Below are 19,915 nucleotides of genomic sequence, written 5' to 3' on the forward strand. Positions count from 1 at the left end.
AAGGCTAAATCATAGAAGCAAAGTGGAATGGTGGTTGCCAGGGGCTGGGGGGTTGGGGAAAATGGGGAGATGCTAGCCAAAGGCTAAACAGCTTTTAAATGTGTGCCTGAATGTGCTAAGTTTTTGCTAATATTATGAAGTAATTTTTCCTACTTCCTGTGGATGAGTGGGCTTCCATTTTAAGTCTTAGACCTTGTGGTAGAAGCTCTGCCTGTACTTATTTCTCTGATTATTTCTGTAGTACCTCTCACTCAGAGTCTCCAATGGTTAAGCAGAATTTTTCCAATTAATCAGCATTTAGAGATGGTTTACCACTGAGAGAAAGAGAAGGAGGAATTTAAGAACAGCCAGCACCTGGTTCCAGGAAGAGAGTTGCTGGAAGGTTCTGATAGAGTTCTGGGTCTTGACTCTTCTCTGTTACCCAACTGACTCTAAAGCAGTAGACCTACACCCACACTTAACTTTGGGGGAACAGTTCATTGTTGTCTCAGCTGTGGCTTCTATAACAAAAAATACCACAGACTGGGTAGATTAAACAAATTTATTTCTCACAGCTTTGGAGACTGGGAAGACTGAGATCAGGGTGCTGGCATGGTCAGGTTCTAGTGAGGGCCCTCTTCCTGGTTTGCTGATGGCCACCTTCTTGTTGCATCCATCCGTACATGGTAGAGAAAGCAAGCTCTAGTCTCTCTCTTCTTACCAGGGCACTAATTCCATCATGGGGCCACTACCCTCATGACCTTATCTAAACCTACCTACCTACTAATGGCTCTCTCTCCTAATACCATGCCATTGGAGGTTATAATTTTAACATAAGAATGGCAAGGGGAGTGCACAAATATGCAGTTCATAACAATTGCTACTTGTAAACTGTTTTTTTAAATTGTGATTATTCAATATTCCAGTCCATCTTCCTTGCAGGAATAGAGCTGCTTGAGAGATGACATGGGCACAGGGGTACCATGAGTCCACTGATCCTGGCACATTCAGTCAGTTTGTCCGGGGAAAAAAAGCCAATCAAGTCTGGACTTGTATTCTTTGGTAGAAACCCTTCAAGTTGCCCCAGAAAGTTGCTTTTGTTCGAACACACTGCACACACTCAGAAATATTCTTAGGTTAGATGGAAATTACTTTAATGAAAAAAGTTTCCATCTTAGGTTAGATGGAAATTATTTTAATGGTTTCAGTGTTTGATGGCATGCAGTCATTCTCTCACAACCTAGTAATTTATGAGATAACAATCACGCAATACATCTTGCCTAGGCTTATAAATATTTAAACAGATAATCCATTTTTAATTTGACACTTGTCAACATTTAAAGGATCTTTTGAAAATTGAATAACAAAATATTTCAAGAAGACAGGTTGAAAAATTAATGCTGATAGAATGAAAGACCATCTAACCCTCTGGGGTACAATCTAAGGACATGTTGAAGGCTTACTGACTTAGAGGAAAAAATATCTGGAGAAGACCACAATTAAAAGTAGTCTAAAACTGCTTCTAACTTCAAGGTCTATTAGGGCAGGAACCCCATTTTCCAATTCAATGGTACATTCCTCTGGCTGAGAAACATGTGGACAAAATGACGTTTGAAAGGATATTTTAAAATTTTTTATTATTTAAAATTTTTATTATATATATTTCCTAAGAGCAATATCGCTTCATGCCATTTACACTTGCATAACATAAGGCTGGAATAGCAAAGCACTACAGAGATGAATGTTGAAGAAGCCCTTGGGTTAGGTTAAAATCGAGTCAAATGAATATAGTCCAAAGTTGTTTCCACAGGAAGTTTTTTCTCTGTGATTTCTAGCAAGAATAATAACAATACCACTTCATTAGAAAGTCAAACGTCTGTCTACACCTTGGACAGTATCTTAAGCGATTCTCGGAGCACTCCTTCATTCCATCCATCATTTATGTTTCTGGGGATGTGGGCCCAGGAATCCTGTCTTATACACCAACGATGAACTCACAGAAAGAGAAACTGAAAAAACAATCCCATTTACCATCGTGGCAAAAAAATTAAGATACCCAGAAAGAAACTTAACCAAAGAAGTAAAGGACCTATTTGCAGAAAACTACAGGACATTGAAAAAGAAAAATAGAGGAAGATATAAAAAAGTGGAAGCACATACCTTGTTCATGGATTGGAACAATTAACATAATTAAAATGTCCATATTACCCAAAGCAATCTATAGATTCAATGCAATCCCCATCAAAATACCAATGACATACTTCACAGAACTAGAACAAATACTTCAAAAGTTCATATAGGACCATAAAAGACCCTGAGTGGCCACAGCAATCTTGAAAAAGAAGGACAAAGTAGGTGGGATCACATTACCAGATTTCAGGTTATACTACAAAGCCACTGTAATCAAAACAACCTGGTACTGGCACAAGAACAGGCATATAGACCATTGGAACAGAACAGAGAACCCAGAAATGGACCCAAGACATTATGCTCAATTAATATTTGACAGAGGAGGCAAGAGCAAACAATGGAGTGACAGCCTCTTTAATAAACAGTGTTGAGAAAATTGGACAGCTACATGCAAAGAAATAAAACTAGACCATCAACTTACACCATACACAAAAATAAACTCAAAATGGATAAAAGACTTAAATGTGACCCATGAATCCATAAAAATTCTAGAAGAGACTGTAGGCAACAAAATTTCAGACATCATACGCAGCAGAATTTTCACTGATACATCACCTAAGACAACAGAAACAAAGGAAAAAAATGAACACGTGGGACTACATCGAACTAAAAAGTTTCTGCACAGCAAAAGATACAACCATCAAAATAGAAAGGCAACCCACTGTATGGGAGAGCATAACTGCCAATGACACATCAGATAAGGGGTTAATTTCCAAAATATATAAAGTACTCATACAAAAGAAAGACAAAGAACCCAATTTAAAAATGGGCAGAGGAACTAAATAGACACCTCTCCAAACAGGACATATAAATGGCCAAGAGACATATGAAGAAATGCTCAACATCATTAATCATCAGAGAGATGCAAATTAAAATAATAATGAGGTATCACCTCACACCTGTCAGAATGGCCACCATCAACAAATCATCAAACAAGTGTTGGCGAGGGTGTGGAGAAAAAGGGACGCTAGTACACTGCTGGTGGGAATGCAGACTGGTGCAGCCACTATGGAAAATATGGTGTCACCTCAAAAAAATAAAAATTGAACTGCCATTTGACCCAGTCATCCCACTTCTAGAAATATACCCTAAGAAGCCTGAAACACCAATCAGAAAGAATATATGTACCCCCATGTTCATAGCAGCACTATTTACAATAGCTAAGATCTGGAAACAACCCAAGTGTCCATCAGTAGACAATGGATAGAAAAGCTGTGGTACATATACACAATGGAGTACTATGCAGCTGTAAGAAAAAAAGATCTCTTATCCTATGAGACGACATGGAGGGACCTGGAAAGTATTATCCTAAGCGAAACAAGCCAAGTGGAAAAAGACAAATACTACATGATGTCACTTATTCGTGGAATATAATGAACATAACAGTCTGAGGAATAGGGTAGACCCAGATACATGGAAATAGGGTACAGACTGACAACCCTCAGAATAGGGGGCAGTTGGAGGAGGGAAGAGTAAACCACAGAAGTTATATGCATATACACATAACCAATGGATATGGACAACAAAGCCAGGGACCAGTGGGGGTATGGGGAGAAGGGTGTCAATGGGGTAAAAAAGGAGAAACATCTGTAACAAAAATAAAATAAAATAATATATATAGGGAAAAAACAAACAAACAAACAAACAAACAAATGGCAGAACGGAGGCTGTAAGGGTGTAAAAATGACCTTTTAAGGATTATTTACATAGGCAAGGAGGTGACCAGCTCTTTTTCTATCAGGAGGCAAGAAGATGTGCTACCCAGTTAGCATGCTCTTTAGCCAGAAGACTTTAGATTTTAAGAAAAATCTGACCCTGACCAGCCACCGCACAGTGTCAAGGTAAAAGCAGGTGACTGTTTACAGTATTTAAGCAGCAAAACTCCATCTCCTGGTGGCACCTCCCCCGCCAAAGGGACAATGAGGTTGGAGTTTGGTGAGCTGGTATTGAGCAAAGCAACTGTATCAGCAACTTACCCCAGTGGGAACCCCCCCCCCCCCCACCGCCCGCCTCAGCGCCGGATGACCCCTGCCGCGGGTGGTGGGGAGGCGATAAAATGAAGCTTAGGCATGGAACCCCTCTACCCCATCCCCGGCAAGGTGCTGGGACTTTTCTTTACAATTTGAATTGGGAGTGTGTCAACCCGGCCGCCCGCAAGGTAGAAAGGGCATCCCTCCTTTCCCCAGGCTCCACGCGAAGCTGCACTGGCCAGGGAGCCGGCGCCGCTCGGTTCTCGATTGCTCGCGCCTGGCAGCGGCGAGCGGCGCTCGCAGGGACTGAGGCTCGGCGTTCTAGGTATCGGGTCTGGCTCGCACTAGCAGCGACGCACTCACGGCGGCGCCCTGGGGCCTGGAGAGGGTGGAAGGGGGCGGGCGCGGCGGCCAGCGCGGGGATGTCGAGGAGCTCGAAGCTGGTGCTGGGCCTCTCGGTGGTGCTGACGACGGCCACGGTGGCCGGCGTGCATCTGAAGCAGCGGCAGGACCGGCAGGTCGGTGTCACGTGACAGTCTCTTCCGGGCCAGTGCGGCGGCGGCGGCGGCTTCGGGCTCTTCTCTCGCCGCGTGGTTTTCCATTTGTCCTGGTTTTTCCTTCTCCCTTGTCCTTTCCTCCCGGGTGGCGCAGCCCGGCACTCTCATGCTTATGGGACTGCGGCTGGCTGCCGCTTGTTCGGCCCTGGGCGCTGCAGCCCCCGGCTGCGTGCGCCCTCGAGGTCCAGGCCACGCTCTTCTGGCGGGCGCCTGGGAGCCCGGCCCTCTCTGCGCTAAAGTTGCGTGGCTCCCGCGAACGCGCGGTCGTGGGGTGGTCAGCGGTCCCGTTTTCAAATCACAGCCAACTTGCAGTGATACGACCTTTCGGAATGTTACTGGGACCGTAGGAAAATGGAGGAGGGGAAGGGGTTTCCTTGGAGTGCATTCAGCAGGTTACTGGCCTCTCTCCACCTCCTGGCCCAAGGTTGGGTCCTAATGTGTTTAAATGCTAAGATTTTAACCTATGACAAAGAAGCATCCCTGTCTCCACCTTCTTGCCTTTGGTCAAGGTAATTTGGTGAGATACCTCAATGTTGTTTTGTTTTGTTTTATTATATTTTATAAGGAACAGTTTGCTATGAAATTAGATTCTGGGAACGTTAGGGATATCAATCTCCAAATTTTCTCTTTCCTTTTTTTTTGGTACTTGTATTTCTAGACATATCGTGACTTACTGATCATTGGATTGAGTGTCCATTCTGTGTCTCTCAGCTCATAATTTCTTTCTTATTCAAGTAGCACACGTTTAATGAGTGATCACTGTGTGCCAGGCACTGCACTAGGCGTTGTGGGAAGCGAAGATAAGGAAGCATAGCTGCTCCTGAGAGAGACTGAGTGATTCGAAACAGTGCTGAACGTTTAGAACGGGAGCTAGGTCATCAGTGAACTCTCAGAGAGCACCTTGGTTCGAGTATTGGTTGAGCCTAGTTTGCCAAGGTTGAAGTAATGACCTGAATCAGTAGTAAAGTCATTTCTTGCATTAGACTGTGCTGTGTGCTCGGTATTCAGATATGAAGCAGATGAGGTCTTTGTCTTCTGTTTTCACAATCTGTTGAAATCAGGGGTGAGGAAGCCTGTGAAGATTCAGAAATTGTGGGGAGGAGGGAATGAGATGATGGATAATGAAAGGGCATGGAAGAGACTAGAGATTTGGGGTTCCAAAAGGGTAGCTTTTGTAATAGAGGCAGGAATCTATCTCCTTCTAAGAAGGAAAAAAGATGGTGACCCCAAGAAAAATTGTGATGGAGTAGAGGATGATATATTGAATGTAGCTCTGAGGTCAGTGAGCGGAATTTCAGAGTGTCAGGTAGGGCTGGGTTTTCAGAGCTTGGTTCTGAAACCTAGCTACACACCTAGTGTTCCTGGAAAGTTTTTACAAGGCAACTGAGGCTGGGCCCTACTCCAGACCTTTTAAATCAGAATCTTCTGGGGATGGGGATCCTGCTTAGGTATGTTTTAAAAGAAATCCAGGGGACCCTGGCCGGTTTTGCTCAGCGGTTAGAGCGTGGGCCTGCAGTCCAGAGAGACTCGGGTTCGGTTCCCGCTAAGGGCACGTAACCTGCAATTTGTCCCCGGCCCTGGATGGGTCGTGCAGGTGTCAACCACTCAATGTGTCCCTTTCACGTCGATGTTTCTCTCTGTCTCTCTCCCTCCCACTCTATCTGAACAAGAAATGGAAAAAGGTCCTCAGGTGAGGATTAAAAAAAAAAAGAAAAAAAGGCAACCCAGGAGGTTATAACATGCAGCCAGGGTTGAGAACCACTGTGTTAGACAGTGGAAGAACAGGAAGATTTAGATATTTAGAAGTTAAAGATGAAGAAAAGATTGACCAGAGTAACTTGTGTTTATCTTATATCCAATCATTCATTATGGGCTTACTTTCTAGCAGTGGGAGTTAGCCAAATAATTGACATGGTGGATATGTAAAAAGGTTCCAGGAAGCAAGAAATAAAATAATGACTATTGTTCCTTGACTGTCTATCACATACTTAGTACAGGCACTGTATGTAGTAAGCACTTTATATACATTATCTTTAATTTTCATGGGAACCCAGCAAAACAAGTAGTACTTACATGAGGAGCCGGAGTTCTTAGGTGTTAGAATTGGAATAGTGAAGAGGTCTTAGTGGTTAGTAAGGGAAGTAGTTGGTAAGGAAGTTAAGTGGAAATCAGCATACATATTGAAACTTGGAGGAAGATAGCAAATGATGGATGAAGAGTAATACCTGCTTTTCCCAGTATCTTTCTCCTAAGCATGTGCTAAAGTCTGGCAAGGCAGGGTAGAATCTCAGGCAGGTGTGGAATGACTGCAGAGAAGGAGGGAGGCTTTGGGGTGTGGGTTGGGTGTGTAGGTAAGTCATGATGTAAGGAGCACAGGATAGGAAGAATAGGGGAGGGAGGAGTGGAATGAGCACCTCCATTTCTGTCTCTGGTGGTCTTGCCAAGGGTTCAGGGATAAATAAGTTGGTTTTCAGTTGCATTATTATCTCTACTCCCCAATAATAGGGAATGAAGCTCTAGGCCTAGAGGAGGTCCAGCTAGTAGATACTTGGTGAGTCTTTTAAATAGATATAATTAAAGATAGATGATAGATAGATAGATAGATAGATAGATAGATAGATAGCCCAGCCAGTGTGGCTCAGTGAATTGAGCATTGTCCCATGGACTGAGAGGTCCCAGTTTGGTTCCCAGTCAGGGCACATGCCAGGGTTGCAGGCTCCATCCCCAGTAGAGGGTGGGCAGGAGGCAGCTGATAGATGTTTCTCTCTCACATTGATGTTTCTATCTCTCCCTTCCTCTCTCTCTCTCAAAAAAGGAAAAAATCAATAAAAACATGTTAAAAAAACAAAACATACTCAGACCCTTGGTCTTATCCTCATTAATTATGCCTCACAAGGCTGCTGTTTAAAAACTTAGAGCATTTTTGTGACCTGTAACTATAAAATGTTAGTTACTAGTCATGACTGGATTGATGCTTTAAAAAGTCTCATCTTAGGTGCCAGGTCCATGTTCTGGAATTTTCTACTTGTCTTTAGTGCTTAACAAAGTAACTACCATGGATGGGCCTTTATTTTTTTCTCTGGTGTAGCATTCTTTTTTTCCCCCTTCTCTCTCTCTGTTATATAATTGATTAGTAATTCTGTATAATTTTTTTCTCTTTATTTACTTTTTTGCATGTACCTTAAAGCTTGTTCATATTGTAGTAATCTCTCTTTTTTCTTAAATGTTTACTATTCAGCTAGGATAATTGCTAATAGGAAAGTTACTGTAGTAATTCTTATCAAATTTGTTAAGTGTCATATATCAATTAAACTTTTAAAATTCAACATAGTGGCAGTTTTTCTTTCTAAATTGTTATTTCCAGTTAAGTTTTCTATACTAGATGTTCAGGAATTTCTTAAAATATGGTAAGTAGTCATTCAAGTGATAACATTATAGCACACTACCAGATTAATTTGATGGTTTCTTTATTACATTTTATATTTATACAGAAAGTTAAAATAGAAACTGGGTATTTGGAGTCTGAAAGTTTTAAGTGTATTTTGGTAACACTGTTATTTGGACTTCAATGGCACAAGGATGGGAACCACCTGTTCAGAGTGTTACTGAAATCTGTTTCTTACATTTTTAGAGGCTTCGTGACGGAGTGATCAGAGACATTGAAAGGCAAAATCGGAAGAAAGAAAACATTCGTCTTTTGGGAGAACAGATTATTTTGACTGAGCAACTTGAAGCAGAAAGAGAGAAGATGTTATTGGCAAAGGATCTAAAAAAACATGACTTGAAATGAATGTGAAATATTGGTGGGACAGATAGTGTTGAATGTGTGTGTGCATGTGAGTGTGTTGATGGAGAATAGCTTGATAAGATCTTCAACCTTTTTTGGTCACTGTTCTTTTAAACTCAATCAAGTAAAAGGACAATGAGTTACATATTCTAAATTATTGCTTTAAAAGTTTATTATATCGAGTAGAGAAGTGGGCAGATATTCTTCTGAAGAGTGTCTGCCCCTTTAAGCTTGGTGTCCAGAGTTTAGGATTGTTTCAGAGAGCACTTCTGACCCTGTGAGAAAGAAGGGATGGATAGTAACATTCATCTGAGTAGTTTGATAAGTCGCCATGATGATGAAGCCACAAGAACATCTACCTCAGAAGGCCTGGAGGAGGGTGAAGTGGAAGGGGAAACTCTCCTGATTGTTGAATCGGAGGACCAGGCATCAGTGGACCTGTCTCATGATCAGAGTGGGGATTCTCTCAACAGTGATGAAGGAGATGTGTCCTGGATGGAGGAGCAGCTGTCCTACTTCTGTGACAAATGCCAAAAATGGATACCAGCCAGTAAGGAGCTTCTTGATTCCTTTGATTTGTCTATTTCTACGTGGTTTGTTTTTCTAACCTGTGAAAGAAACATGAATGTAAAGTAGATCTAAATAAAAAGATAATTATTATATTTATTTTTAGTTTAGTTGGTTAACTGCAAGTTTATATAAAACAAACATTTATACTAATAAAAATTACTATCAACATTTATCACATTGTTAAAATAACATTCTTGATGATAACCCAGTAAAGATCAGAAAATTGGAAATCCTGTGTTACTGAAAGAATTAGATTTTTCTAACAAGGCTATGTTAAGAATTGGGCCAAATTCTAGGCCCAGTGTAGAATTAAAGTTCAAGTTCATAAAAATTACTTTAATATTTAATTTACATGGACAAATCCTATTGTATGCTGAAGTAAGGCTAGAATTAGTAGATTAAAAGTGTTCTGTGTTCTTTTTTTCTAGGACCATTCTCATTTTCTACTTGTTGGCCTCTTTGATCTGCTGGCAAGAGATATATATACACATGCTTCCTTGATATTTTAGTTTTTCAACTCAAGTTTTTTTAATTGCTAGCTTCCTCGTTCTTAAGGAAGAGTATGCTTTGCCAGTCATCCTGAGTCTTACCAAACAGAATTTTTCTATTAGGCAGAGACTAGTAAAGGCATATGTACTGGAAGAATTCTTTGTGTAACAGAATTTGTAACTAGGTCAGAGAAGTATTTTTATTTTTATTTTATTTTATTTATTTTTTATCCTCACCCGAGGACATTTTTTGTTCAGGTAGAGTGGGAGGGAGAGAGAGGAAGAGAGAGAGAAACATCGATGTGAAAGGGACACATCGAGTGGCTGCCACCCGCACGACTGACCAGGGCCAGGGACAAACCGCAACCAAGGTACATGCCCTTAGCGGGAACCGAACCCGGGTCTCTCGGGACCGCAGGCTGATGCTCTAACCGCTGAGCCAAACCGGCCAGGGTGAGAAGTATTTTTATATATATAATTGTATAGTGGGTAATATTCTGATATGTGGAAACGTTTTTGAAGATTCAACTATTCAGATTAATACTTATTAATTAGTAATTAGTTACTACTAATATATAACTTTTCATAGAAAACGTATAATTTATTACATATTAGATTTTTTTGTGAGCTGTGTCTCTCTCTGCTTAATAATTCAGGGTCCTGTTTGTAAATCTCAGTGGCTTTCTCCTTGTCCTCACAGTACACATTTTTAAACTGCCCTTTATGATTGTGCCCCTGCTAACTTCTTTAGCCTCTCTCTCTAGTATCCTTTTATCCTCACACATAAACAAAACTTTGCTGTTAGGAAGAGATTTTAATTCTCTACAACCAGTCTTTCTTATCCCTGGGACTTAGCACATTTTTTTTTATCCTCACCTGAGGATATTTTTGTAATTAATTTTTAGATAGAGTGGAAGGGAGAGAGAGAAACACTGGTGTGAGCAAGACACATCAATTAGTTGCCTCCTGCATGACCCCAACCAGGGCTGGAGATCGAAGCTGTAACCCAGGTACATGCCCTTGACCGGAATCAAACCCATGACCCTTCGGTCCAAGGGCTGACGCTCTAACTGCTGAGCCAAACCAGTCAGGGCATAGCACATTTTAATTTTCTTACTGGAATATGCATCTCTAGTCTCCGTGCCCTCCCCCATACACACAAGCATCTTTCTTCCCCTGGTCATTGCTACTTATCCTGTAGAACCCACTTTTTCTAGCTCTCCTATCTTCCCAATATGGGTTGGGCACCCCTTTTATGTGCCCTCACATTGCCTTTACTGCTGCAGTGGTTTTCATGGCTTACAGTGCTTGTGTCACCTGGGGACTTTTTAAAGATGCAGACCCAGGCCCCACCTCAGAGATTGATTAATTTCATGTGGGGTAGGCCAAGACATACTAAAAACAAAACCAAAAAAATTCCCTGGGTGATTCTGATGTACAGTGACATCTGCACTGTTATAATTACTTATTTCCTCATGTTTTCCTTACAGAATTTGTAAACTGCTAAGAGCAGTTAGAATGCTTGTCTTGGGTATAGTATTCCCAGTTCCTACCCCAGTGCCTGATACTCAGAGGGAGCTTAGATCATTTTTGAAAGAATGTATGATGAGAACTACAGGAGTCAGGAATGTTAGCAGTTGGAAAATCCAGTGAGCAGCAATACCTGCTTTTCCCAGTATCTTTCTCCTAAAAGGGAACCAGCAATCTTGGTGGGCATATACTTGATATTGGAAGAATACAAATCTTTCTTCTCTTCTCCCTTCCCTGCCTCCTTCTGTTGTGGACTGGCTGAAACGAAGGAAAAACAATATGGGAAATGGAAAATCTGGTTAATAAATGAATTAAACCTTTGAGTTACCCCTGCTCTAGATAAACCTATGATATGCCTTTTTGTTTTTCTCCTAGGTCAGCTGAGGGAACAGCTCAGTTACCTTAAGGGTGATAATTTTTTTAGGTTTACTTGTTCTGATTGCTCAGAAGATGGCAAGGAGCAGTATGAAAGGTTGAAGTTAACATGGCAGCAAGTGAGTAAAAGGCTCTTCCTGTAGAATTCATGAGGTTGGTTCTGCAAGGAATTTGTTGGAATATCTAGAGAAAAAGCAACTTATATGAGCTTTTGAGCTGTATTGAGGGTCACTTTTTATTTCCCCATGAAAATGATATACTAAATATGTAGAGAAAGGAGTTCATGGTACTCACTGCTAACTTAGTGAATTGGGTTTGAGATTCTTGAAAAATTCACACACATAGTATCATTTTTATGTAATGTCAAACTCTGATTTTAATTGAAAATTAAGTTCTCATTTTCCTGGCACCCATTTTTAGAACAATGAAACCATTTGATGAATACTCATGTCCACTTATAACTATCCTCAATACCAATGCCAAATTCCAGCTATTTATCTGAGCAATAGCTTTTTATTGATCTTTGTATTAATTCTTTGGTCTTGTTTTTATATTAATATGTCTATAGTGGGTACAATGTATATATAGTCTTTAAATTCTAAAAAGGAATTAATTATACATATTCAGTTTTACATTTATAACTTCAACAGATATTGACTGCCTGTGATGAACCAGGTACTGGTCTAGACCTAGAGACTGCTGTGATGAGTGAGCCCGCTAAGACCCCTGCCTAGGCAGTGACATTCTACACATTTATTTTAAATTATAAGCAGACAAATCAGTTAATTACCTAAAGCAATTTTTTGCTATGAAGGAAATAAACAGGATAATGAGAAAGATTGTAGATTATGCCATTAAGCCACTTCGGGCGTTCCTTGTAAATTATAGTTGCTTTAGCAACCTTAGATTTATCTTAGTTATCAGAACTTTATTAGGACATCTCTTCATGAAATCTGTCAGTGGTGAATGGAGGGTGTCTTTTTGACTTGTCTGAAAATATATGAGTAGAAAATGAAAAGAAGTTTATATTGAGGATATAGTCTCATGAATATTGTAATTCCAATATTTTTCTCAAAGCGTACATGAGACCTGCCTCTAGGCAAGGTTAGGTTAATAGTAATAGATTATTCTGATGTGTGCACATGTAGACAGATTTGCATTTAGCCTGCAAGTAGCTTCTCAAAAGCTGTAAAATTGAAGAGCAAATGTATATATTTTAGTTATTTTCAAGAGTATGAGTTTTCTGTGGAGGTTCTTTTTAAAAGAAAAACTGGTTTTGAGTTGCTCAGAATACATAATATTGGCTCAATTTGCACAATTAATTAAACTAACATTGCTTAAAAATTATTTTTTTTACTTCCAAAGACACATTGGTGATAGAAATACTGGTATGATGAAATCTTAACTTAGATCAGACATATCTGGTTCTCGGCAAAGCTACTGACCAGTGTTTTTCGTGGCATCTTAAAAGACTCAATCTCTCATTGAAGAACTGAAAGAGACTCAGTTGGTCTTGAATAGATTCCATTGATGTCACCAAATAGTGGTTATGTGTATATCGAAATATGGGTTTTCTTTTTTTATCTTTTTTTCTTTGATTTTATAGAGAGAGGAAGGGAGAGGGGGAGAGAAAGAAACATTGATGAGAGAGAACATTGATTGGCTGCTTCCTACATGCCCCCCACTGAGGGTTTAGCCCACAATCTGGGCATGTGCCCTGACCAGGAATCAAACTAGCAACCTCTTGGTGCATAAGTCGATGCTCAGCCACTGAGCCATACCGGCGGGGCTTTCTTTTTTTATCTTAAACTTTGTATTTGTTGATTTATGAAAGTAATAAATAGAAATGCTTGCTTGTATTACAAAATACCAATAGTAAAGAGGTCTGATATCCTGACTAAAAGGCCTCTTTCTTTCACTCCCTCCTTCTAACTACTGTCCTCTTTGGTTACCTCTGAACAACAGTTTGAAATGCAGGAGAAGCTTTATCATGTGTTTAGGAAGGAGAGAATAGTTTTTACATTCTTGTCCTGGACAGTCAACCATTATTACCTTGCATGTAAAGAAAGACACCATAATTGTTTTTCAAGATGCTTGTGAAATGCCTGCTGTGGCTAAGCCAACCCTGAGCTAGGCCCTGGGGATACACTGGTTCACAAGTCAGGCGTTTGCTGATGAGCTTGGTCTGATAGTGTGAGAGCAGAAAACTACACTGGGATTAATTCTTTTAGATTATAACTTCCAGGAGAGGAAGAAAACCATGTCCTTTATTTATTGAATTTGTAGTTTTCTCAGTAAGTATTGTGATGATAGGTAAAGTTATTTTCAAGTAAATGTGTAAATTTTAACTTTTTAAAGTCATGAAATGTTTCAAATATAAAAAAATAGTATCGGAAATAAATTGACACGTGCATATCTGCCACTGAGATTAACAGTGAATCTTGTTTCTGAGGCACTCTAGGAGTCTGAGTTGGCAGAAGTTCACATCAGTCTTTCCTTAAAGCAGTTCTTGAACAATAACTTTTTTAAATTTTGGTAATGTATACATAACATAAAAGTTTATGATTTTAAGTATACAATTCAGTGGCATGAAGTATATTCACATTGTTTGGCAACCATCACCACCATCCATTTCCAGAACTTTCTTATCTTCCCAAACTGAAACTTCATATCTATTAAATAGTAATTCCCATGAACAAAAACTGCTTAAAGGAAGATGCTTGTTGTTTGATGTTGACCTGATGTAAAAATAAATGGAAGAATTTGAAAAATCTGTTCAAGGGATTAATTACTTGTTAGACCATCCACAATTTTTACAAATTTAAGGATAAGGGAAATTGAAACTCAGTGGAAGCGTTAGAATTGCCATGAGTCATAGGTCTTCTCATGGGACCATTGGAGTTAATGCTGTGGACCCAGATGTTGGGGGATAAATTGCACTTTATTGGATTCCTTATAGCTTTAGGATACTCATTATGGAAATAATTAAGGATTTTTTCCCCTTTGATTCTCTGTTCCCTTTTCAATTTCATTGCCCCCAAATTAATCATTATTTTTACTAGTTTGAAAACATGGTCTTGAACAGCTTGTATATTTCTGTCCATTTACATAAAATTACATAATTACAAAACTACATATAGAAACAAAGAGAATTATCTGAAACAACAGTCACTGAAAATGATAAAAGTGATTATTTCTGGAGAGCGGATTTAAAGTGATTTTTACGTCCTTGCTCTTTTCTCTATTATTGAAGTCTTTTACAATGAGCATGTGTTATTTATGTTTCTGGAAAATACTGTCCCATTTGAATTAATTATCTATAAAGTAACCAGGTTGGACTAGATTAGGAGTTTTCACATTGAGCTCTGGAAAGGCAGCCCTCTGAGAATGGGCTGAGCAGCCAGGCCTTTCATGTCTCTGCCCCTTGTTGAATGCTGATTCCATTTGAAGAAAGGTTTCCACAACTAAAAATGGGCAGATGGTGTGTCACATTTTTCAACTCTGAAATTCTGAGAGTCATTTGTTTTTGCCCTCTAAAGAGCTTTGAAAAATATATATGCAGGCTAAATTTCAAAATATTTAATAAAGTTAGCACTGTCAGTCAGAAGGTACTGGCTGGAGTAGACAACTGGAGGCCTCCTGATGGCCAGTATTTAACACTTCTCTTAGTTCTGCATTGTGTAGGATGGAGGGATACTGGGCTGAGGGCTCTACCCAGGACAGTGGTTTTTTATCATAATAAGTTCAACCACGCATCATTCCTGCATATGTAAGGCAAAACTGCACATAAATAAGTGGATTAGCGATATTTATCAGAGAACAAAAAGGGAAGTAAAATTCTATACTGAGACTATTCCAAGATATTATCCTTCTTCTTCCCCCTCCATTCTCCAGCATTACTACCTAGAATATAAAACACCAAAATTTCCCCCCTAAACATTAATACCCTTAATCATTAATACCCTCTCTCTCAGCTCTTGTTTTGTTTGTGTTTCAGATTGTCATGTTGGCAATGTACAACTTGTCTTTGGAAGGAAGTGGACGTCAAGGTTATTTCAGGTGGAAAGAGGATATCTGTGCCTTTATTGAAAAACATTGGACTTTTTTACTAGGGAATAGGTAACATGATTTTTAAAAATCTTATTAACTTGAACAAAGATGTAAAGAATGAAGAATATAAGATTAATGCAGCCCTCTAGAGCAGCGATTTTCAAACTTTTTTAATCTCATGGCACACATAAACTAAGTACTAAAATTCTGTAGCACACTAAAAAATATACTTTTTGATGATCTGACAAAAATGTAGGTATAATTTTGATTCATTCACACTGGACAAGTATTGTTGTATTGGCTGTTGTCATTTTTATTTGAGCATCAAAGAGAAAAGAAGTCAGTGTCTCTGACTATATAGTCATGTGTATTGCACGTTTTAAAAATTCTTTGGGCACACTAGTTGAAAGTCGCTGCTTTAGAGAATTAGAGTACCCATTTGCATGTGGCGATTAACAGAGAATTTTGTAATCCAGAAAGTGTTGTTCCTTTTTTAAGTTAAAAACTTGTTTATGCCCTGGCCAGTTTGGCTCAGCTGTTGGAGCGTTGGCCTGCGGACCAGAGAATCCTGGGTTTGGGTCCCGATAGGGGCACGTACCGAAAAAAAAAAAATGAAAAAAACTTGTTTATGAAAAATCAAAGTGGAAATATGTACTATTAAAAATGTAATCTCATCCTACTTCCGGAGGAAACTATTGGTTTTTACTGAGCATTAAGAGATTTTGAAGAGGTTCGTAGAATGTTAAAAAAAGCTTGACTAAATGAGGTTGTTTAATAGTTGGATGAGTAAATATTTATTTGGAGGAGATAGCATTATTACATCCTCTTTTTTTTTTTTTTTTGGTATGTGCCCCTAGCGGGAACTGAGCCTAGGACTCTGGTCCATTTGCTGATGCTCCAACCGCTGAGCCAAACTGGCCAGGGCTATTACTGTCCTTTTAAATGGAGATCAGAAGAAGAAAATAATGGCCATTTTTTACTGTACCCATTTATGTTGTTCTTTATTAATAGAGTCTTATGTTATTAATATTTGTTTTTGTTAACTGGAGGAGAGAAAGTTTTATACTTTTTGGAATTACATTGCTTAGTGAAGTTTAGGTACATTATTAATACAGATGTGGCTTATTCATTCATTCATTCCTCTTTTCATGATAATGCTTTGATTTTGCTGCTGAGTGCACTTTTCCTTGGTGATTGCCTGTTAATTAGACTTAAGGATGCCAGTGCATAGACAGTGAGACCATACGTTTTTGTTTAAAAAAAAGTTTGTATTGATTTTAGAGAGAGAGGAAGGGAGAGGGAGAGAAACATCCATCAGTTGCCTCCTGCACACCGCCTACTTGAGGATTGAGCCTGTAACCGGGGCATGTGCCCTGACCAGAAATCAAACCTGCGACTTTTCAGTGCATGGGGCAACACTCAGCCAACTGAGCCACACCAGCCAGGGCGAGACCATATGTTCATGTGGATCTAATAAGATCTTTATTGCAATTTTTATTGCCATTTAGGGATTAGTGAGTTTGCAACTGCATTGGTCAATTCTATTTGAGGTTCTGATTGTTAATTGCCATCTGAAGTCCTGTGTGAAATTCATAAATCTTGCCTATCGGGTCAGTGTAGACAAGATAAAGGCTCTGATCACATCAAGTCAGAGCAAGGAGTTTGTACCTGTCCTCACGTTGAACTCACTGCAGCCTCTGTTTCCTCTAGTGCTGAGAAGTCACAGCTCTACTAATGTTGCTGAGAAATCAGGGAAGGCATTTGAAAGGAGGGGCAACTTTCTGAAGGCTTGTTATGAAGAAAAAAATAGAATGGATTCAGTACATTTTTACAAAATGAGTTATTTTTGTTCTTGAGTATTTTAGTAGTACTAAGAAAAAAATTGACAGTATAACTGGTTCTTTTTCTTAAAGAAAGGAAATCTCTTTTCTTAGTTTAATGATTTAGCACTATTTGTGGAACTTAATATATCCCATTTATAAGGGACAAGAAAGTAAAAAACTGGTAAAATTAGATCTTGGAATGTTTTCATGATCTCTCAGTGTGTGCTGTTCTGTTTAATGGATTGTCTTCTGAAAGAAATTGGTTTTAAATTGCCTGCTTTTAAGGATATTGCTGTTATTTTAGCAGAAGTTGTTCATTTCTAGAGCCTGTTCCTTTTAATATATGTACTGAAATGCATTAATTACTTACCAGCTGCTGTGTAGTTCTAGTGGTTTGAGTATAATAATGTATCACTTGAATTATCATTTACTTATTTAAAACAGATCACTTTAAAAAATACATTCACTTTAAAAAGAAACTTCACACCACCCTGGTATTGCCATAAATAGAATGAAACTATGAAAATAAATGCACTAAAAATAAAACAATGCCATTAAGTTGTCGCTGGAGTCCATGGCCTGAAGAGGCAATCTGAGACCCTCTTTCTTGATCAAAGGGGATGCTACTTGTGTTAGAATTCCAAGCAACAAACTTTCTTCTTGATATAACCAGAAGGAGTGAAAGAGAATGAAAAATTACTGTGATTCCTTATCACTCAGTTTCCTGCCCAGTGCTAACCTTTACTTTGGGAACTCTGCTTTAAACATCAGTGATAGGAAAGTCACCTAAAACTGCTCCCAGATGTGGTTACCATACACTCAGATGTCTCTATGTATGAACATATATAGAATCACTACATCCCAGAAAACTGGGCCACAAAGAACATTTACAGTCAGACTCTTTCCATAGCTACTAACATTTTAATCTGCTTTCCATAGAACATATTTTAAATTCCTCACAATAATAACTGTTTCTCATTTGCCATAAAAGTTAAGAGAATAGCCCTGTCCAGTTTGACTCAGTTGGCTGAAATGTCGTCAGGTGCACGAGAAGGTCACAGGTTTGATTCCTGGTCAGGGCATATACTTAGGTTGCAAGTTCCATCCCCATCAGGCATGTGTAAGAGGCAACTGATGGATGAATTTCTCATAGGAATGTTTCTCTCTATCTCTCTTTTTCTCTTCCTTCTCCTCTTCCCTTCTTTCTCTCCAAAATCAATTTTTTTTAAAAAGAGCTAAGAGAAAAGTACATTGTGTAATGAAGTTCTAAATTGGAATATATTTTCTTTCAGATATTTATAGGTTTTGTTTTTATGCCTTTAATTTTTATTAAAGTTTAAGTGTGTAAAGGATTATTTAGGACTAACCTAAATAACTTTATGTAACTTCTGTAGAAACAAATTAAAAAATATACAAAGCTTTATTAATTACTACAGTTTAATTACCATGTGTATGTGTGGTCATTTAATTTACGTTTACAATCCTAACTTTCAGTTTTTTTTCAGAAGATATAGCTTTGATTAGTGAAGAATAGTTTGACTACTTTATTCTATTACCCTTTCATTGATTTTAAGATGCACAATATTTCAGATTTTGATTTCTCTGACAGCTGGATATATCTCACAAGTGATGATGTGTCAGAATTTGATAGTTCTCTTTCTTGTATATAAAATGATGTGTCTTAAAATCAGTAGATCTTATTTTTGATGAAATAATGAAACATCACATTTATATTATTTAAAAATTGGAAAAGTATATGAGGAGTAGGAAGTACCAGAAAATTATTTTCCTACCTAGACAGCAATTGGAATTACAGAATCTGTCTGATGTAACCATTTTGGATTTTTGGAGTCTGTTGAAGGCTTGCAGCTTCCAGGGTAAGGTTTGGCCAGTAACTTGCTGTTAATTTTAATTAGTTTCAACTCTTAGCACTGTAGCTTCTGCCTATCCCACACCTTTCAGCCCATGACAGGCAGCAGTGTGCATGTTCTCAGAGCAGCCTGCACACAGCTTATGGGAACTAGGGTGGACAAAAAGGTCCCTGACCTCCAATGATCTGTGCTCTGATCACTGATTGTTTCTTCTGATCACAGAGGTACAAGGAGGTGGGCAGCCATTGTTGCACCTCCCCTATTGTTGCAAGCCCCTTCCCCTCTGGTTGAACCAACTTTAAGGGATTTAACAGGCTGGTACCTCCTTCCTCTCTCCCTTTCATTTTTTTTTTTTATGTTCTCCTTTTGGAGCCAGACGTTGAAGACTAAGACATTCAAAAGCAACTACATTTACAGAGGAAATTAGAGAGTCACTACACATGCTCAGGGGAAGGCACAAGTTCAGAAACGACATGAGAAGACCTTAACTTAATACAACTAATGCCGATATTTGGCACAGGGAAAACAGCCTACAACAATAAAAAAAAAAAAAAACGACAACAACAACAACAACAAAAAACTTTGGGGAGGGAAGATAATCTAATTTCCAGAGATACTACATTATTAAATTCAGCTGTCCAATTTTCAGTTTAAAAAATTAGAAGGAATATAAAGAAACAGCAAAAGGTATGGCCCATTCAAAGGAAAAAAAATAAACCAGAGAC

General features: G+C 38.9%; 2 protein-coding genes across 3 annotated transcripts in view; both read left to right on the top strand.

The window, feature by feature from the left end:
• The first annotated feature begins 4,555 nt into the window (after positions 1–4,555).
• Positions 4,556–8,511, top strand: LOC118618740 (protein PET117 homolog, mitochondrial). The gene is made up of 2 exons (XM_036245184.1): positions 4,556–4,657; positions 8,328–8,511. Exons 1-2 carry the CDS (start codon positions 4,562–4,564, stop codon positions 8,484–8,486), a joined length of 255 nt encoding a protein of 84 aa, XP_036101077.1. The 5' UTR covers positions 4,556–4,561; the 3' UTR covers positions 8,487–8,511.
• Positions 8,326–19,915, top strand: part of KAT14 (lysine acetyltransferase 14) — a 32,288-nt gene continuing 20,698 nt past the window's right edge. Inside the window, exons 1-3 of one of the 2 annotated variants that reach the window (XM_036245182.1) lie at positions 8,326–9,033; positions 11,447–11,565; positions 15,444–15,565. In XM_036245182.1, coding sequence (XP_036101075.1) covers positions 8,775–9,033; positions 11,447–11,565; positions 15,444–15,565 — 500 coding nt within the window. In that variant the 5' untranslated portion in view covers positions 8,326–8,774. The remainder of the gene's footprint in view (positions 9,034–11,446; positions 11,566–15,443; positions 15,566–19,915) is intronic. The other variant, XM_036245183.1, reaches the window with a different exon arrangement.

Source organism: Molossus molossus, unplaced genomic scaffold (genome assembly GCF_014108415.1).
Source record: "Molossus molossus isolate mMolMol1 unplaced genomic scaffold, mMolMol1.p scaffold_m16_p_6, whole genome shotgun sequence".
Taxonomy (NCBI): domain Eukaryota; kingdom Metazoa; phylum Chordata; class Mammalia; order Chiroptera; family Molossidae; genus Molossus; species Molossus molossus.